Below are 22491 nucleotides of genomic sequence, written 5' to 3' on the forward strand. Positions count from 1 at the left end.
ACAAAAAATACACGGATTCCAAAGACCAGAACTGCAGATATACTGTGCTTTTTTAAAACCCCACTGAACTACCAGTTTCAGGTCCATTAAATGCTGTTTGATTCAAGAGTCTGAGCTCCACATCATAATTTGTGCACCAGGTAACAAAGAAAAGGTCTACAGACTGAAGGATTCTATTAGTCAAAAAACGTTAAATGTTTTTAACATATCCATTTGTTGGGAAGAGATCACTCAACTGATTTTGAAAGTTAGATTTAAAACACAATGGTGGCAAGCATTTCAGAAGACTCCCCTCTAGTTCTTGTAAAGTTCATCTCATTCACAGTATGTAATGTAGGGCATAACCTTTCTGCTACTCTGACAGATCCCAAGCTAAAAATTTGAAGCAAGAAAAAAAAAAGTAACATGAAGGTTATCTAAGTGTATTCAAAAAATACTCATTCAAACTCCATCTGGCCCAAATAAGAGAGTCTCATTCTTTAATCATGTGGCCCAACAGGTATGCCCTTCTATAGGTTCTGAAATCACACAAACCATGCAAAGGCTGACCCTCATCCTCCTCACAACAAAACAACTATTTTTTTCTAGAAGGTAATGACTAAAATGAAACAAGCTGCATTTAAAAGCACTTGCATCTAGCCATGTCTAGTATGTAAACACTACATGCACATCTTTTTAAAATTATCCAAATGTTAAAAGAATTAATCATAGCTCAGATTAACTATCATTCAAAATCAAAAATATGCACAGTAATATGGTTTAAATAATGCGCTGAAGAAATGGCAAATCGCACGAACAACTACTCTTGTCTACCACTTAGACTGAGCATACACAGTGTGGTTACAAATTAAAGTCTTTACATAACCCCCAAAATATCCCAAATGTTTCCTATTTTGACCAGAAAAAGCATGCTCTTATGTAACTCAACTGGTTTTGACTTTCAAATTGGCGTAATTTAATTTAACTGCTTTTACCAAACCAGAATCCTGGTACATATAAAACCGCTATTCTTGTTGCCATCAGAAATTAGACTGATAAATTATTTGGCACATATGCTGACTTCAGTTTTGCACTTAAACTGAAACATGTTAAAAGTAAGTAAGCATTCAAAGTAAAAAAATGTTTGTTTTACTTGTCTACTCATCTTGCAAAGTCTCAAAATAAAATTAAAAAAAAATCCTGGAAAGGTCCTTATGGTGAATTACAGATTCCTATATAATAAACATTTTGGTCTATGCATTACAAATATTAAGCATTCCCACATGCCATCACACATATTTTCTTAAAAGGATAAAATCTCAATTGCAGGTGATAATGTTCATTTGCAAGTTTGCTATACCACAGCCGCCCTCTAAAACACACTACTTAAAAACTCATACCAATTGATCTGTATTAGCACAAATAAACTACTTTCCCTCAGTATGATATTCTTGCAGTTCATTGTGCCATGACTCCATGGGAAGTGTTCCTTTATTTTTCACTACAGGAAAACCATATTAAGATTTAAAAGATGACAACAAAATTAAGTTTATTATTATTGTTATTATTAATGCATCAAAACACCAAGCAATTTAAAAATCTATAAAAGTGTTTATAAGTGAAAGCCATATTTCAAGAAACAGAAACATGTATCTGATTTTAAAGGAGGATAAAGGCAAATAATTTCTGAATTCAAACAGGAAGTACTTCAGGTGCTAGCGCGTATAATATTTATGTTTGCATGTCCAACCCGACTGCGTTGACACTTGCAGCATTAGATGGCTTGTGGCTCTGGGTAAATCACACAAGACTTCTTTTGCTTCAGCTCGCTATTTGATAAATGGGGATGCTATTATTTACCCAACTCATACAACCAAGCTTACTGTATTCAAATTTTTAAAACGCTGAGACCTGCATGCACCAGGCATTACTAAAAAGACTGCAGGCTTTGCTGCCCACAAAGCACTTCTGTAGAACGATACTGGAAGTTTCCAGTGAAGTCTTTCCACAAAACTGTTATGGTACTAACCCAGAGCTCCCTGAACAACCTTTGTCATCCTCTGAATTTGAGCAAAGATACACTCCAAAAATCAAATGGTGAATAACTGAAAGCGATGAGCCAGACAATACCTGACGGAGGGTCTCAGTAGGAGGGTTTCTACCACCTGCCTGTTTTGTGATGGAGAGGAAGGCTGGTTTATTAGCCAGTGCAGACGCAGTTCTAGCGGTCACAAGTACAGTCACCTGGTGGGAAGCTTTTATCACTCTGTTATTTAACCATCTATGCTGGTAACTGCAGCTCCTTACTCTCCAGCTGGGGGGGGGGGGAAGCAAACCGGAGATGGCTACTATACGCTCTAATGAAATTATTTCTTGTCTAGTACTGGCCTATTGTGTTATTCATCATCATAGTATGCAAGTGTCTCATAAATATTAATGGTATTTCCTTGCAGTACTCCTGTGAGGAAAGTACAATGACTCTAGTTTTACAAGAAGGAGACTTGAGGTAAAGAGGTTAACTGTATGCCCAGCATGTGCATCCCACTAGCACAAACAGACACAACTTTTAAGAGACTCCAGGTATCCTGATCTCCAAATCAGCAGCTTGAATCACAATAGAATGGCTTCTGTCTTCTCAGTTTTTGCATAGTGAATGCAATGAAAGAAATCTCATCAATCTATTTTTTTCCAGTCTCTTCAAGGAGCTGGTATAAATTGTTACGGAAAAAACAGACAAAATATCCTCAGCACATCATATCACCCTGTTCATTCATTCTGTTTGGCCAAAAGCTGAAAAACATTGCCTTCTTGTTTGTTAACCTTTGCAGCTGGAATTGTATCTCATACTAAAATTTTGAAGTATGCTCTCAAGGTCAGAATTTGAAAACTTTTTTTTTTTTTTTTTTTACCCAGAACAAACACAGTTTAAGCTCAGGTTGCTCAAGCTTGATGTTTTCTCCACTAAATGTCACAAAAATCAACTTCATCAACTGTTTAATATATATAGTTCCCAGTAATACCAATTTTTATATACTGAAGTTATAAGCTTGAATACCCTCAACTCTCAATTCCTTATCACCTCTTCCAATCATTTTTTAAGGAAACAAACTTAAGGAAACTGACTGTAAAAGCTAATCTATTTTCAGTTACTACCATGTGATTAAAATAAAACTTGCAATTTTGAGTTGTTTAGAGAAGTAGATACCTAGAGGTACTGCATAGATAACTATCTGTAAGGGCCCACAAAGGGCCCATACTATTCTGAAAGAATTTAACATTTGACCTAATCACAAGCACTGATGGCAAGAAAATAAAAGGGAAATACCTCTGTCATCCAAGAACAACTCAATACACATGTAGCTAGAAATCTGCACGCCTATAAAATGTTCGATGTGCTTTAAAACATGGACAGCTAGCTATGCATCCACACACATGAATTTTTAAAAATAAGCTTTTTTTTCTTTCATTTTTGCAGTTCTTCAACTCTGCACTTGGTATGCTATCACCCAACACCTCTCGATGGCAGTATAGTCTTGTACAGTAATACAGAACTGTCTATGACATGCCTCCTACTTTCCTACTTTACTGAACGAAAGGGAGAAGTGGAAATAGTTGAGGTATTTTTTTTTGTCCATGGGGAAATAAAACCCACTCTGTAGTGAAAAAAAATCAGTTTAATAACAACCACTTAACAACACTCCAGTTTAAGAAGTCAGAATATTTTCTACTTCTTTATGTGTTCAAATCACCTTGTAATAAACTTTACTGGAAAATAAACAGATTTTCACCCCTCTCATTACATTAAGACAAGAAATTCCTGTTCTTTTTAATATAACTGCATTTTGTGCCCTTATGAGATTAGGTAAGAAATGAGCACACCAGACCCAACTCTCCTATGCCTTTCACATCTCCTTTTGAAAGCTTCACTGTAGGTTCTGAAGAGAATACAGCTTGCAATTCTGGGTTTTTCATCCCAGCAGAAAGTACTAGATCATTTTCATTGCTACTGACTACCAACTGTTCTTGTGCCTCTAAACCTCATTACCAACTTCAAATCATAGCCTTTTTTCTGTTCTCAGCTAACAACATTTAGGGTCAGCCTAGATCTTTCTTCTGCACCCCATCTAACTTCTCACATATTACCTTTTAAGGTTTCATGGATGAAGAAAGTATTACTACTACTCTTAAGACTGTTAGTATTTCCCAGCAGCATCACCCAGGGATAGGAATTATAACAAATAATGGCAACCATTAAAATACATAAGCAACATATTATACAATTATCCAAAATAAACCTCTGCAAGAAATTGTCTACAACGTCTTGGTTACTCATTCAATTTACAAAAAGATAAGCAGGTGCAAATTCCAAAAATTTTAGTCAACTGTTTATCACATTCAGTCATACGGAATATGGTATACTGTCCCAGGCCCTTACTCCTTGCCAACTGCCAGATGCAGCTTGTTTTCTTGTGTGCCTTTGCTAACATCCATTAATCCTAATTAAAGTCAAGGTTCCTAAAGTGCTGAGCATTGTACAGACACAAAATAAAGATTGTTCCCTGTCATAAAAAAAAAAAAATCTATATTGAAAACGCACTCAAGGGATGCAAGAATGGAGGAATTACCATCCTCATTGTATAATAAAGGGCAACTAAGGTACAGAAGCATTCAATGATTTACCACAAAATCACGTACTAACTCTACGACAGAACAAGGCTTAGAAGCCAGATTTACGGAGTGCCACTGCAGTGCTTCAAACTACCTCTGAAAGCCTTGGTGTTTGCATGGCAAAAGATCCCAAGAGCATCAGATTAATTATGTTGAGCTGCTGCAGAGGTGAATGCACTACGGACTTGCCTGTTACCAGAAGAGCTACCAAGTAACAGACATCTGTTCAAAGTGTCTGTTTTTCTTATCGATTTCAAAGATGACAACCGTAATTATGTGGCGCTGTATGTCAAGGGCAAAGCATACCGGGTTCTCAAAAGCTTGGTTCTATGTTACCTTTTCTTTGATAAAGAAAGGCTTCAAAAATCCAGACAAGCCACCTCATGCTATTTTCTGTCCTCTTGTCTGTGGTCCTATCTATACAAGATTCTGATAATGCTCTTTAGCAATGGGAGTTAACAGAGTGAATATCTTTTCTTCAGATCATGAGATTTCCTGAGTCCTCAGTCATCTGCTTTTCACTACCCTGACCAGGCTAGCACAGAAACAGCTTTCATGCTGCTCAGGGAGAACTACAGTTTTCTCCAGCTAATCCTTCTTGTTTTCTGAAGACAGCCTTCTCTTGGTCTGGCTAAGGTTTTACTTTGGATAGTTCAAACAGCAAATACTGCTAGAATTGCAGAGTCTTGTTAATGTCCTAGTGTACATAAAATGTAAAGCAAGCTCCTTCAAACGCTCATGTAAAAGTGCTCATAAATAGAATTGCAATTAGTCTGAACAGAAGTACATTCCTGCTACTGCTTCAGACAGATTTCCAAAACCCGGATACAAGTTGTGACGATTGTCCTGTGACAGTACATTGATGACCTGGCTAAACACAAAAACAGGAATATGGTTTGTTATAAGCACTGACCAAGTCTGCAGTGTGAAAAAAACTAAAGGGGTGGATTTGATATTTTCCACTTTATAGGTAATTCAGTTCTCAGAAGCCTAGCCAAAAAATTGAAGTGGAGCCCACTTGATTGGCATTATAAAAGCAATTAAGTTACAGACCTGTCAAATATGTTAACATTTGGCTCTCTCTGCTCTACTTGTCTATTTTGACTACTTGTAGAATCATTTAATGATTTACAGACCTTTCAAGTCTTAAGGTATGGTAGCTGTATTAAAACTGTGACCCATTATTTCTTGGTCACATCATAAATTACTGTGACATCATAAATATCTTCCTTTCTCTCGTAGAAAGCTATTTTAATTCCTGATGTGAGTTTGAGGCTTTTTTGTTTTGTTTTTTGAACCTGCACTGATAAACACTGAAGTATTTTACTGCCAGTAAAAGAAGGAGTAATCGGAGAAAGGGATGTGTAATAAAATATAATTGTCAAAACAAATACATGTTTTAAACTGTAATGTATGTCCATATAAAATTTTGCAGTCATTATTTCTAATACAATAGAGAAAAAAGAATACGTTTCAAATTGAAATAATATTAAGGGTTTTTTTTTTAAAAAAAAGGGCTTTTTAACAGTTCAGAATTGTTCAGTTCTGCAATCAGAAATGTGTTAATCTAAGCCTATGCATCCCTCCTTGTTTTACAGTTTGAAAGATTTCCTCTCTCTCTTTTTTTTTTTTTTTTAAGGGGAGAAGGGAAATGAAGAGGACACAGGAAGCAAAAGTGGAAAGCACCTCTAATTTGTTATGGGAAAATACCTTTGGAAAAAGATTAAAATTAAATGAACTAATCCAAAAGGAAAATTCAAAGTAGAGTAAAATAATATTCTGCATAACTCCTTACTACTTTCAGGAAAGGCCAGTTTAAACAGGCATGACTGCGTGAAAATTTCAGCAAACTATTTTTCAAAACATCCAAACCTGCAAGGAAATGTGGGGTGAGGTCAAAGAAAAGCAGGAACTCTACACCAGCAACTTCCCCACCCTTTGGTACAACCTCTTGTCAGGGCTATCATGTTACTGTATGCTGCCTTCCCAAACGTCATTATAAGGCTTAAATCTAAGATTAGCTGAAAATTAATCAAATATAATTAAAAGAGAGCAAGTGTTGAAATACAACGGGTTTGCAACTATGAAGTTAAGTCCAGATCTAGCTGGGTTTTTTTGTACTGAAAGTTTACAGTTAGTTTACATTATTTTCAGTATGCTGAAAATAATTACAATTACAGTGGTTCAGAGGAGAAAAACTACACTATAAAAATACCTGATTAATTCCATTACATTATATTAATTATATTAAATAGCCTTTAAATCTAATTAATTTATTTAACAACATTAATTTTACATAAAAAGAAAACAGCTTCAATTTTAATTTAAAACATTTATTAGGAGCTACTGAACTTTTCCTTAACAAGAAATATGAATGTTGTGCTTTTACACAGGCAAGTAGAACTCCCTTTGAAAGTAATGGAAGTTAGATTCCCTGACTACAGGGAGAACAGACCTCTGAGAATAAATCTGTTAAAGGGTTCAAGAGATGTATGCTATTTACTTTCAAAGCTAATATGAGTAATCATAAAGAAGACCATCATTACTTAACTACCTCAATAAACTATACGAAAACTTTTCCATGTAATAGCAGTCGGGTTGTTGTTTTTTTTTCCCCAGATACACATGCAGAGATTTTTTTTGCTCAGTTTCATTTTACCCATAGCTCAGCCTTCCTTGCCAAACAGAACAGAATTTTATCAGATTTAGGTTTCTGAATAATGAAAGCAAGAATGACACCTTCACTCTCCTTTAGCCTACATCTTAGAAATGTCTGAATTTCTGCAAGTGAGAGATCTAGGAAGTGTGGGAATTGCAGTCCATACACCCTGTACCTCCACTGCAATGCCACAGAGAAAATGCAGCTCAGATGTGGACTTACCTTTATTATTCTCTGAAACATAAAATAAATCTAAGTAGCTTAATAAAACTATTTGCACTGGATCGATTATTTGGCACAATTCATCTGGAATTTCACATCATATTCCTTTATAAAAATTGATTCTAGACAGGATTTTGCACTTTCTAGATGAACTCCATCTTAACTGTATCTAATTTTTATGTTCCATAGCACAATTGAGGTTGTCCAAGCAGGTCCAATAAGTTTTAACTTTATTACGATTACTATAAAGTCTCTAGAAATATGCCTAAAATTGTCCTGACAACTTAAATAAAAGCAGATCTGTACAGGGTCTGTAACTCTACTGTGCTACATGATTTAAACTTGCTAATAGTGAGCACACACTGAGCAGCTGGGAAGGAAAAGACTGTGTGTGCTCAGAAAGAGAAGGGAGAGCAGAAGTAGAAGTTAATAAAGCAAAATGTTTTTGTCTTACTGAAAATTAAGCCTCCAATTTACCTATATAATTATTACTATATGCAGACAAGGCAACATACATTACATAGCTATTTCTTTTTAGTCATAATACTTATTCTGTTTTTCTGAATATTTTGTGTTTTATGAGCACTCTTTATTTTGAATCTTTGCACCTCTTTCCCAGTTACTTCCAGAACACAATGTAAATTTGTCAATTAAACATGGAACTGCTTTAGTTAAGGAACTAAGCAAAATAACCCTCAAAATAACTCTCAACTAAAAGCTTAGTGTTAAAATGCAGCACCTCAAAACCCCAAAAATAATACTTACGCTACATTTACAGAGTTTTCAATTGGTTAATATAACTCAAAAAATAATAATGACCAGTGCTGTATCAAAAAAATCAGGTTACTTTTAATAGACGCTTTTAAGTGACTTAAGTTTAAAAGAAGCAAGCAGCTAAAACTGGTATGACTAGTGATTATCTTTTATTTAAAATATTAAAAAAAAAAATGAAACACCATGAAAAAAAGCTTAAAAAAACTTCAAGATTATTGCCACCGTAAAAAAAAAGATTTCAAGTTGTACTTACAGCTTACTCGAGATCATCCTTTTATTAAAGAATCCCTGACGGTAGTTACAGCATTAGCAGAAATCAAACCTAGCATATTTGTGCACTTTCTCATTCAAGGAGGTTAAGTCGGATTTGTGGTTTAGATGCTCAGCAGATCCTAGCTCTGCACTATCATCACACTGTATCTTGGAACTGAAGTTTTTTAGTAGCCTAATAATGATAAGGGCTATATAGGACTCGCATGAGTGATAAAGAGTCCTAAATGAACAGCAGAGACCAGAATTCATGGTGGGTGTCAGGCACTGTGGTAATCTGGAAGTTTCATATATTTTTATGGGTAACAAATACCATAGTCAATAGTGAAATAGTCAATAGTCAAAAGGAGATGGAAATTTTGAGTAATTTACATAACAGCCCTCCTTAAGATTCTGTATAAAAATATAATGGTTCTAACTTTTAATTATATTCTTGGGGATCTCAAAAAAAATAAATCTCAATCAACCTATCACTTTCATCTTCACATAATAAAAAGCTATGAAAAAGGCTGTTAACTGAACTAAGTGCCACAAGGTCAAGAAGTAAAAGATCTATTTTCTTTTCTTCTTCTTTTTTTTTTTTTTTGCCCCAGCAGAGAAAACAGTTTACAAAACAGAAAAAGACTTGTTCAATGAAACAATCAGCTTTAGTTACAAGTGCAAAAGTCAGCCATGTGTACTAATTCTCCGTAATTATGATGCAAACCGAAATCCTTGGGGACTTAAAAGTCAAGCCTGGCAATGGTTGGGCAAACAGCAGAGTGGAGCTACTCAGGTGATACTGACCCCTTCAAAGCCCTTTGTGTTGCTGAACAACCCAAACCATCCAACTATCTGCTCTGTCCTCCCTTTCTTAGGTATTAATGCTATACTGTACTCACAGGGTTGATATTTAAAACATTAAAATCTAGCAGGCATCCCAGCACACAGCCCTTGCCTAAGCAATGAACACACTCCAAAGAAACAGAAGCACTGAAGAATGAAAATCTAACACCTGTGTTTGTAATACAATCACAGCTGAGAATTAGATGTGGAGAGCGGAAAGGTAATAGGGCAGATGTCTTTTATAAAATTCATCTTAGTTGGCTGCCCCTTTTTAGAGTCTAACACATCATGCACTCCTGTCTTTTTGCCTCCCACATAGGCGATTACTACATTGTGAAATAAGGTAAAAATCCAAGACTGAAAATTTTCAAAAGCATTGAACAGTCTCCTTACTGTTTCCACAGTGAAAGTGAAATCACAGATTTCACGTTGGCTTAAACGGGGACAAAAAGTTAGGCCAATATAATGCTGAAAGCTATAGGAAAAAGCCTGTCTTTGGCATCTCATATTTTATGCATGTATTTACACCATGAGAGAAAAATTCAGCCCAAAAAACTAGGCACTACTTGTAATGAGTCTCTGTTGCTAGTCTGAATTGGGTTTAAAATTACAAAAAAACCCAAAGACCACCTGCAGAAAAGACAAGTTGCAACCTATCTACCTGGCACTAGACTATGCCCTTAAGTGGAGCACTCCAGTTAAAAGAAAACTCAGGGCATTCTGCCACTGCACGTCTACTGCTACAACTTCCTGCAGCATCTCATTGTTAATATATATTTCAAATACCAAATAGGACAAGCCAATATCTACTGCACATTTAAAATACGTCTCAAACCACCTATCTCTTAAAGCAGATCCTTAGTTTACAATGAACTACTGGGAAAAAGCTTGCTGCAGCATTCTCATGAATGACAGGTCTCTGTAAAGAGTGCTTTTTGTACTGCATTAAAAAATTCACAGCAGTCTGTAAAAATAAAAACTCTAGATCAAATGACATTTTAAATGAAAATTTTGCTGAATTCTCTATGGCTGCTATGTTCATAAGATGTTTTATTAGCATAAGGGGCAAATACTTTTTACTCTGCAAGCACTTTATTGCATTTTTCCTTCATTTACAGCATGCTTTTATTTAGGGCTTTAGAGACCCACATTCTTCTCTCCCTCCCCTTCTTTTTTTCTCCCCTGAATGCTCCTAAAGTTACAGAACAAGGGGATCCTACCTGGCAGTCTACAACAGGTCAGTGATCAAACAGAAGGAGCAGTGAGACAGCAGCCAAATCCTGCCCCATCTCCTGAGAATTACAGAAAGCCAGGGCTTCTCAGCCTGCAACGCAACCGAGCCACTGCACCCTGAGGCTCAGATAATCATAGTACGCTCTCTGCAAGCACATACAGCACAAATCTCCGCACCTACTGAGGTTAAGACACAGGCATTTGTTTTTAAGTCCCTGCTCACTGTAGTTTTCGACACAGGTAGAAGCTGATTGAAAATGTGACCTCATCTGTCTTATGACAGCAGAAACAAAGATAGATTGAAAATATACCAACATTGCTATGCCCCAGTGATCAAAGCCAGTTTAAATAAACAGTGTTCTTTATCTGTAAAGTGCACTGGTCTTTGAACAACTATTCATTTTACCTAAAGTATTTACATTTGCTTGAACAAAATCAATACACCAGATAAAGCAAGCTGTAATATGGACAGAACTAGACCAAACTGTGAAGTATTATCATCTACCCAGTAATATGCCAGTTGTTCATTACTACTTTGTACAAGCAAAACACTCTTAAAAACTTAGTGGGTTTTAAATACAGCCTACATTCAGGAATGCATTATGCGCTGAGTTAACATTACACAGCCTACGTCTGCTATGAACTCAAAGTAGCATGAGTAGTTTTTGCCATTTCACAAAGTCAGTATCACTGCAAAAAGTGAAAGTTAGTGGGTGCAGTAACACATCAGGAAAGAAGTGACGTGGCAGAGTGGGTGCCACAAAGCAGTAACTCATTATTAACTTCTGGAAAGGTTAGCATGAATCTTCTTTAGGCCATATGCTACAGCCAACATGAATAAAGAAACATTCTTTACTAAGGAAACAAACTCTAAGCTGTGAGAATTATACAGCGCAGTTAAAAGGCACGATGCACAGAAACATTTACCCTTTCATCAAGAGTGGCTGGCCTATCTAGGAAAGAACTGAGATGCTCTAGTAGAGTCTGCTCTTGAACCGGATCTGTGGTTAAACAAAAACCTTAGTCCACATAGTTAATCTTACACACTGCATTTTCATGAATCTCATATGAAGGAAATTAAAGATACTTACGCAGCCACCAGCAAGAATTTCTGCAGCCAGTGGGACAGAGCCATCTTTAGTCATAAACTTATCTCTCACAAAATCATTAACCTTAAAAAACAAACATTTATGAAAGCTGATAAATTAACAGGTAGGAGAAAACAGTCATCAGCTGCAAATTCTGTGCAACTAAAAATGCAAATATATGCATGAAGCTACCAAACTAGCAGATACCAAACAAATCTTAGATCTTATACGAAATATTGTAAAGCTTACTATGTTCTTCTAACAAAGATTTGCAGCATTATTCAAATATTTGCTATTGAAAAATATAACAATCACAACTAAATAATAATTATCTAAAAATTAATAAAATATTTTCAGATTTTAGAAATGCTCACTGAATTTACAAATTTAAATATAATTTCAAATTAACATTAGAAGGTTCAAATAGTAAATTTTAACACAATAGAAATTCAATTAACAGCATTCAGTACCTTTCTTTTTTTAAAATGCATACTAGTAGCTGTGGTGAACACTAGCTTATCAGTGAATAACCAATACATTACGGCTGGTTTATAATAAGAAATTCTTCAATGCCTTAAAATCACTCAAGAAATAACAAAATTAAAGAAATAAAACATTTAGGAAAAAAATACATGCAAAGAAGTTTCTTTCTTACCAACCCTTCACTACATGATCATATTATCTCCTGTTGCACTAGAATTAAACATACAAGAACCACGCAGAGATACAAAAAAAAAAAGCCCTCCAAGTCCAATAAATAATTACTAATTTTTGCTAAGAAGTGAAACCAAAGGCCTGCACTACTTACAAACAAGCAGATGAACTGAACAAGTTGAATAAGCTTTTAATATTTTGGAGCGAGTCTAAAAATAAGTTTTCGGTAAGATTCTTAAAATGTACATATATATGTATGTATCTACCTGAAAGTGACTTGTATGCCACTTGTAATGCTCACAAGTCAGATACAAACAGTCACTTCATGCTTTTTGTAATTAAGTTTGTATCAGGCAAAAATCATAGAGTAATAGAATTGTTTAGGTTGGAAAAGACCTTTAAGATCATCAAGTCCAACCTAGATTTAACCTAGCACATCTACTCCTTTTAAATACCTGCAGGGATGGTGACTCAACCCCATACCTGGGCAGCCTGTTCCAATGACTGACAACACTTTCAGTGAAGAAATTTTTCCTAATACCCAGTCTAAACCTCCCCTGGTGCAACCTGAGGCCATTCCCTCTCATCCTATCACTTGTTACTTGGGAAAAGAGACTGATACCCACCTCACTACAACCTCCTTTCAGGTAGTTGTAGAGAGTGAAAGGGAGTGAGTCTCCTTTTCTCGAGGCTAAACAACCCCAGTTCTCTCAGCTACTCCTTGTAAGACTTGTTCTCCAGACTTTGTTCACCAGTTTTGTTGCCCTTCTCTGGACACGCTCCAGCACCTCAATGTCTTTCCTGTAGTGAGGGGCCCAAACCTGAACACAGTAGTTGAGGTACGGCCTCACTAGTGCTGCGAAGAGGGGGAACACCACTTGAACCACTTCCCCAGTCCTGCTGGCCACACTATTTCTGACACAAGCCAGGATACCATTGGCCTTTCTGGCCACCTGGGCACACTGCTGGAGCATGTTCAGCCAGCTATTGACCAACATCACCAGGTCCTTTTCTGCCAGGCAGCTTTCCAGCCACTCTTCCCCAAGCCCAAGCACTGCATGGGGTTGTTCTGACCCAAGTGCAGGACCTGGCACTTATCCTTGTTGAACTGGCCTCACCCCATCAATCCAGCCTGTCCAGATCCCTCTGTAGAACCTTTCTACCCTTAAGCTGATCAACACTCCTGCCCAGCTTAGTGTCATCTGCAAACTTACCAAGGGTGCACTTGATTGCCTCGTCCAGATCACTGATAAAAATATTAAACAGAACAGGCACCAATACTGAGCCCTGGGGAACACTCTACCACTCTTAACACTCTTAATATGCTGACACATTAAGAATAAAAATCCTTAACACACTAATTGTAATTAGATGGATCTTACAATGTGGAGAAGTGTGAAAACAATCCATTTGCAAACTTACGGTAAGTTTTATGGCCTTCTCTGGTGCTACTCCTAATAGCTGCGGTAACAGACCTGTAGCATGGAAATAGAGAATTCAATGCATCGAGTAAGTTGGTATTAACTAAACAAGTAAAAAAATATATGTAGAGATCACCACCTAGAAATGGGCAATTTTTACAGCAATTTTGTGTTCTTACATTTAATGAGTACTTAAACATTCCATTTTGAGAACAAACTTTGTGCTACCACTTCAAGTGCTATCACTGCCTATACGTTAGCTTTTTTAAATCTGTGACATTAGCTCACTTCATGCTCAAACACTGCTACAGATTTGCCGACTGTGTTTCAGTACTCTGCGCTAAATTAACATTTATCTTAAGTACCTTCACACAAAAGTTAAGTTTCTAATTAATTTTGTGAGATGCACAATGCTTCTACTTCAAAAATCACGTGTGCAGTACCTTTTTCTGTCAAAAAAAATGACATTAGGTGGCAGGACCCAAGAGGATAGGATTCAAAATAATGAAAAACATTCAAAACATGTATGACTGCATTCTTAAGCTCTCTGCCCAGCTAACTCACCAGTTCTTAAAAGAAAGGAAGTTAGGCTGCTTTCTTCCCTGCTATGGAATTTCCTATTCTATTTTGTTAGAAGTGATGCACTACAGAACTGTAAGTGGGAATCTCCAACTAGCAGCTTCACTTGCTTGAAATGAATGGTTGATATTTTGTAAACTTCTGGACAACATAACCTAAAAACATGCAAAGCTTACCAGCTAAGCCTGAGGCTAGAATGGTGTTGCCAGCTTTCATCCGCAAAATGAAATGAGGACACCGTTCAGAAATGTGAGAAAAATCACCTCAGCTAGAATTCCTCCCGAAGACCCTGTTTGTTTTAGTAGCTCAGGAAGCACCTTTGGATACTTTCTACAACGCCTGACATTTTCACCTCTCCATGATTTTATTTTTTTGGGGAAAAGACAACAATTAAGGTTCCACCTGTAAGAGCTAACTTGCCAAAAAGCATTCTTCCAAAGAGCTAAATATCAGAATAACAAAGAGGAAGAAAAAAAAAAGTATACGCATTGGATTAGTGTATTTTTCCACCCAGCTACCATCCATCAGCTTATACTGGTTACTACTGATGCTCTTAATAAGAAAATGACAATGGAGAATAACACCATTTGGCTTGTGGTAGCAGGAGGGCCAGCCATATTTATATATTAATGACTTCAAAATTTTGCACCTGTATTAGCATTCTTGGTTTTCAAGTTTCAAAAAGAGTAATAAATTGTGTATACAGCTGACGTACATATACACCTAACATTTACCCAGACAGCTATGTTGAATTATGATCATATGGCTTAATACTCAAACAAAAGAATACAGTAACACTATGTTCACATACAGTTGTTCAGAAAAAAGACAGATTCTATAGAGTAAGTTAAATTTCAGAATTTGGATTTCCCAACCAGTTTTAGTTGCAAAGGTGACTTGATCCCAGCCTTCAATGAAAAACCATTGAGACAGACAAAATTGTGTAATTAAATACTACATTTTCTGCAGCACTCTGAAGAAAACATAAGGATTTTTTCAGTTTTAGCCTTATACAGGCAAAATTATCTTTGTAACTGCTATGACATTTACATTTTGCTATAGGGCACGTGTGGCTTCATATAGACATTATGGTTAATGAATTTCTCTCTTCAGAGATTTAAAAAAATCCCATATATTTTACACGCACACTACCTGACCCTAAACCTAATCAAGTAGAATTAGAGGAGGTCTGTAAACAGGTATGTAATTCCAAAAGAACCAGGACACCATTAATTTTAAAATCACATATATTACTACACCTAAGCCATACATAACATGACTTTGAAGCTGTATCATACCAAATACAAAAAGACACTCTAAAATATCAAAATATAAAGTTACAAAAATAGTTCAGTTGGAGACCTGTATGAGCCTCCAGTTTTGGAGCAACATAAGCAGGACAAATCAAATTCATTTTCACTAAACTGATTTGAAGATGACCTTTTTACCATTTTTCATCTCCTAAGACACCTGTAAAAACACAGGAAAAACTTGTTTATCTTAGTACAAGTTGGTTTTTCCCCCCTCCGGTCCATTCCCTTTGCACTCAAATCTGAATGGGACTGTTACAACTCAAAAACTTTCCATAAAACTTCAATGTAGAAGAGAAAGATTAAATAGAATAGGTTACAAAAAAAACCCAACACCAACACCAAAAAACCTGAATTGAACAACCAAAAACCCAGAGCATTTTTCTCATTTCACACGTGATTTTATAGTATAAAAGCGCTTTGAAAGTATAGTTACAGATAATGCTGTGTATGTGTACTGCAAGATAGCATACAGTATTCTAAAAAAGGTAGCATTAATTTTAATACTACATTTTATAGCTAGGCCTACTGTCTCCAACAGCTTAGGAAAATAGAGGGATTTTTCATCTGCTCTCATATCAATGTAATAAAGCTACCTATAAGACATACCTGTGAATTCTATATGTTATGACCATCAAAACTAAATTATCTTTATTATTTTGATGGGAGCCCTGAAACACTGTTGAAAGATTTCTGAACATGATAAAGATAGTAAGATTTGGAAGAAAGTAGCACATCAAAGGACACATATGAAAATGACATTTTTCTGTTGGGGTTATCCTGACACACTGAGAATTCTTCAGTGTTACTATGCATTAGCAGATCAGCAATATGACACATACACAGATGCAGGACAGGCTTAGAAATGTCTGACAGTGTCTTAAAAACGTACGCCTCTTATACCATCAGAGAATAACATTTTGCACATAGGCAGCCTGTTAGTGTAGTACACAGCAAACATGCTATTCAACCCATTTTTATATATCCAAGGGTTTTTAGTAACAATTACCATGTACCACTTCATATTTGACACTGCCATAGTAGGACTCTATGGGAAGGTGAAGGTATATGCATGAGAGCTCCAAGAGCTGCATTCAGTTTGCAATGTCATACAAGTTACTTTCTGAAAGCAGTCTAAATACATTGTGAATACACAAGCAATAGCACAGCTGTAGTGATGGCATTGAGTAAAATAAAATCTTATTTGGCCAAAGTATTTTTTCAGATGTCCAACAGTGAAACTTCAGTTTCACACTGTACTGTACTGGACGTCACTGTCCCTTCATATTAGAAAAACTCACTGACTGAAGGACTTGTTGCTCAGTCTAGGTAAAATATTTGAAACCATCTGGACATCTAATAGAAAGGCGGTAACAGAATACTGCCAAATTTTTCTATTACAGGATTCACATGAAAAATTGGACAACTGACCAGCAGTTGTTGTTCAAGCACAGCTCCTCAGACTGGAAGTGGAGTATTTCTTGAAGATTTTGTGCTTTGACAGAACTTTGGATAAGTACAGGCTTTTACCTCCGGCCCTTTATTACATACTTCCGGAGGAAAGTTTCTGTCAGTCTTGTATCATTAGCATGGGAATCCATCAGTAATATTGAAGTTGCATGATGAATGAATGATTAAAATCTAAGATTAGATGGCATGTGGAGTCACTGCAGTGTAGAAGCACCCCACAAGAAGAAATAAAACAAGTTCCTTAAGAGCTAATGATCACAGATGACAGTCTTCAGCAGCATTTCCTGCCTTTTTTATCCTCTAGGAGAAGTGGCATTAACAGCACAGCTACTGAACATTTTCAGGAGCTACATTTTATCTCTGGCACTTAAGTTTCCCATAAAATCTCTATCAAGTATAGGTGAAGTAATCTCTGCTAAATGCAGTGCTTAAGACTGTGAAGCATTCTGTGACTCATCAGATGGACTTCTGATTAAAATAATATTAAGAAATGGAGCTAACCTCATCAATTGGAAGAGATGTTGACAAATCACAGTTTACAAAATTTTCTTTTATTTGCATATATATAAATACCTGTGCACTTCTAAATACATATTTCAGGTATAAATGTAGACATAACAGTAAATTATAGGTATATGAGATGAGTATTCTTTTCAGCCATGCTGAGAAAGAGACAGATGACAAATTTATCCCAGATGTATAGTCTTAAAAAAAAAAAGAATTAATCTAACAACACAGCATTCAAATAATGCATATCATATTCTACAGGGGTTTATATCATGTTTGGTTTTTTTTTAATATCGAAGTATCTTCTTGATGGAAACACTGATTATCCTTAGAACCAAAATGACATTAAAGAAAATATAGTACTCTCTTTATATCCACAAGATGGTGTAATTTATCCTTATCTGAGATGGTGGGTTAGAACATGGTGGTTTTGCCCTTTTCAAGTTTAGAATAAAATAATGATAGAAAAACGAAAAATCAGTTCACTTCACTGGAGGGAAATATGTGCCTTGTATTAAAAATATCATCTGAAATGGCTGAGTTCAGAGTAGGCTTTATAATTCCTACTTGCTTTCTTGCAGTGCATTATGACAGAGAGAACACTGCTCCAAATATTTCTACTATATGTTTTTTATAAGGTTTGCATCACTATTCAGCTAATCAAGAGAACTCTACTAATGACTACTCCCTCCTCCAGTGGGGAAAAAACCTCACATTTACTTAACTATGAACGCACCACAGTGTAAGAAAGAATACCACTTACTGATGAGCAGCAAAAAGTAATGTATTCTATAGTTTTTTTTACCTAGTGTAGTATTTAAGACTAGAATGAGATGCTGTACATTTACTGCATTAAACTGGGTCAATATACTAATTTATAATATGTTCCTTTTAAATTTTCTTATCCTCTCAAGCTTAACCAGAAACTTCATTCTGCACTCAGTTGCTCAACTTTCTCCAACATCATCTCCTTAGAAAGCAAGCAACAGTCCAAGAGAACTGCACAGAGGAAGCTCCACATTTTTAAGGAGTTTTCTCTATTTGACTTTTTAAAAAGAGAAGTTAAATTGGAGTGCCCTTTAAGTAGAGAATCTGCAGAAATTCGGGTCTCAGTTTGCCTCTGAAATGATGGTGTTCTTTGTCATCACATTTCTACTCTATAATCCAGAAATTAGATTATTGAACTAGATTTAGAAGTTCAGCTCCACCAAACTTAGATTTCACTATTCAGTACTCCTTGGAAGACTGAAACATAGTAAAGGGCATGGGGAACAGAAGGACAAGCTATACTGCTGAAGGTTCATAAAGTTCCCCAAATTTGGCAACAAAAACAATCACTCTAGAAACAGAACAAAACAAATGGAGTTAAGTATACACATCTATGACATTTCTAAGGGGTTTTTTTCCAGGTGAAAAAAATCACTGTACTTCAGAGTTTCAATAAGACAGAAGCAGAAAACAGTGGAATTCTGAATATTTGTTCTTTTAGGATCCTGAAAGAAGCAGACAAACATTTTCAAGGAATACATTTTGTTCTTTAGTCACTAACTGGGACTTTTGACGATTCTGATTGCTATAAATTCTTAGGAAATAGAAACCGTGTCAATACTCTTTATTAAATTATCAGGCCCACTCAGAAAAATTGCCTCAAACTCAGTCAATAATAACAGAGCCTTCCCATCTGCAATTGTGCTGAAATAATTACAAAGTCCGTATTTTGTGGATAAGCTACTTAGCTAACCTCCAGTAACTCAGGTCATATGTTAAAGAGTGTAGATGTATTACACCACTTAGTTTTAATGTTGTTTCACACATTGTTTTATAAACTTACTTCTTTTTCAGGTGCATATATAGCTCTGCCAGATCATAACAGTATTTTACTGAAATCCTCCACTCTTCATTCCTGATTCAGCTGCTTTTAGCAATTAATTTCTGTCACTACAATATACTTATTTTCAAAAGTTAAAAAAAGTTTCTAAGCAAGCCAGCTAAAAATGAAATAAGTAGCAACACAGGTTTCAAATCCTCCACAATGAATAAGGCAGAGAGGGACAGAGATCTCAGTAACTGGGATACCAGAAATACTATTTGCTTTATCTCTGTGAGAGAGAAGAACTGCAGCCTCATGCAGTAATTCATGATTCTTTATGGCTACTTCTGTGTTACCTGCACTACCACCACTGATGCCATAACTGGGACAAGGACAAATTAAAAAAAAAGCTACCATCTAACTGCAGGCACTTACCTAAGATACTCAAAATGAGGAAGATTTATAACATGAACAGAGTAAATGAGCTTTTGGAGCTTTCTCCATTGACTACAAAGGGAGCTTAGAACAGCTAACTTCCTAACTTGGGTGTTTTGGTTACATATATAAAGCTAAGTGGGTTGAAACCCAGCTAATCTCTCTGGCTGACTCAACAGTGACAAGCTAAGAAGAGGTATACATAAAACTTGATAAAGATGACTATTCCCAATGATTAGTGAAGCACATGCAACTGGTTCAGAGAGACCTTTCTGTCACAAAAGATACCACAAAAAGAGATCTGGTTAATAACAAGGTGCCATATTTTCTCTATTTTCATGTTTTTAAATAGAAAGAAAACAGATCAGGAAGAACACTGAAACAAAACCACAAAACCGGATGATTTAACTTCTTACCAAACAGGACAAAACATTCTTGGTACTAAGGACTCCTAAGGAAATGAAAACTTGACTAACTGTAGGAAATAGCTGTTCTTGCCCTATTTCAGATGATGAAGGAAAGGACAGAAAGGTCCTACAGAAATGTTCTCGTTAAAATTAAGTTTTAATTATCAAGAAGTTTGCAAACCCTTCAACCTATAACAGAGTAGAAGCAAAAGCACAATCCAAGCAAAACTGAAGCCTTTTACAAAAATCCAGAGTCCCACTGAACTCTTATTAGTATGTTATCATTAGTATATACCACCTTTTAAACTTACCTCTATAAAGCCCAAAGAAACCTTCATAACGTAGCACTTTCTTGAAGCAATCAAAGCTGTTTTTATACATAAGTTCTCCCACAAAAGAGCCTGTAGAGCGCTGGTTTTGCATTCGAGTTTTTACCAAATCAATTGGGTAGACTGCAGTGGCTCCAACAGCTGCAAATAAAAATCAAACTATAAGAAAACATGATTTGGCATTTGCAGTGTTTGATTGCAACTCATCTTCCAAATTTGCATCTCAAGTTGTATCTTTTTTCTCCACAATATATTGTGGATACATTAAACTACCTGCCACAGTTTTAACCAAAAGCACTTCCTGGCTCTACCTCATTATTAATCCGATTCTTCTGAAATGGGTTTGGTGACAAATCAGATAGCAACACCATCTGCAAACTCCAACGGCTTGTAAATTCCAAAACTCTTGTAGACCAGATGACCCCAACCCCTTCCCCTTTGATATTATAGTCATCCCATCCCTTAGACACAGCTCCAAGGGAAAGACTGAGAAGTCTTCCACACTTAAGTGAAAGGCAGAAGGGGAAGGAGGGCTGAAGAAAGAAGGAAAAACTCAAACAATGAAGATGAACATTCTTTTGCTCAGCCATGACTGACCTCCAGCAACTGAACCAAGGGCAAACCTGTAGGCTGATTCTGCAATCTGGATGAGAATAGGTCGAGACACATCGCCTGGAGCTTTCTGTCAAGGCAGGATTTAAAACAAAAAGACAGACAAGAAAAAGAATCAGAACCTCATATTTCATGAGGGAATATCTCATGGACAGACAGATATAAGTATACAGATACCTGCAAAAAATCCCACATTATACTGGAGATTTTGTTTTCAATTACTTCTTTTCCACTGATTTCTAAGTGCTACATAAGGTAGCTTCTTCAGATTGGAATAGCAAAGAAAAAAAAGAGTGATGCTACAACAAAATTATACAACTCCAAAATTGATGGTCTAAATGTGCATATGAGGGCACACATATTGTATCTTAAGTCATTAGTTTTTTACAGCTAAAAGCAACACCAGTTTGGAATTCCTTTCTACTGTCACCAAAACCAGGTATACGTATTACCTCTCAGGCTATCAAAACAAGTATGCAAGCATTGTTCATACACATTAGCTAAAGGAAAATAAGGTTTCATAAAGCACCTCCACTATTTCATTTTGCTTACAGTCTATGAGTACTAGATTTAACCCAATGAAAAGCAAATTTCAGAAGTGCTCCAGATTTAAAATTGATTTCTAATGAAAAAAAAGAATTAGGAAAACACAAGTTCAGCAGAGGTGTTAAGCCTTCCAGACTTACGATCACCTTTTGTAATATTTTTTTTTTAGGATACTACAAGTAAAAGGAAAAAATAAAAATAAGGATACATCTCTTACTGAAAATGTGTCCAGGTATTAGCTAATATTCCAGTGTAGCTGGAGTTGGTCAGAAAATAAATGGATGGAATCAATGTAGCTGAAAATCTTTTCAGTCTCAGCATCAAGCAGCTAACATCACAAAGGAATTGGATGGAAAAATGAAAAGGTAGGACACATATACAGAAGAAATGGCAAGATTTATGCAGGTTCATATGTCCTAGCCTCTTAAAATGGCATAAATCATACTAGCAGACAGTGGTCCCAAAGCAAAAATTGAAGAAGCTGCTAATTTCAGAACAGTGCTTTTGGCTACATTTTACTGCCACCTATTGTAACTTAAGTTACTTGATATTCAGTCCAATGCAAATGCTTTTAACTCTTTTAGGAGTCTTCTAGGAATAGATGGTGAGATTTCGGGAGCCAACTCATTTGAATTCATCCCAGCATAGTCAACATTTAGTCACTGCTCAAACAAACAAGAAAACCGCCACCCC

At 36.1% G+C, this 22491-nt stretch overlaps 1 protein-coding gene across 4 annotated transcripts in view; it reads right to left on the reverse strand.

Annotated features, from left to right (window-relative positions):
• Positions 1 to 22491, reverse strand: part of SLC25A13 (solute carrier family 25 member 13) — a 102985-nt gene that overhangs the window by 19329 nt on the left and 61165 nt on the right. For all 4 annotated transcript variants that reach the window (XM_074900319.1, XM_074900320.1, XM_074900318.1 and 1 more), the window contains 4 exons: positions 21238 to 21322; positions 20623 to 20781; positions 13795 to 13847; positions 11722 to 11802 (listed from right to left, as the gene is read on the reverse strand). In XM_074900319.1, coding sequence (XP_074756420.1) covers positions 11722 to 11802; positions 13795 to 13847; positions 20623 to 20781; positions 21238 to 21322 — 378 coding nt within the window. The remainder of the gene's footprint in view (positions 1 to 11721; positions 11803 to 13794; positions 13848 to 20622; positions 20782 to 21237; positions 21323 to 22491) is intronic.

The sequence above is a fragment of the Athene noctua genome, chromosome 2, assembly GCF_965140245.1.
Source record: "Athene noctua chromosome 2, bAthNoc1.hap1.1, whole genome shotgun sequence".
Lineage (NCBI taxonomy): Eukaryota > Metazoa > Chordata > Aves > Strigiformes > Strigidae > Athene > Athene noctua.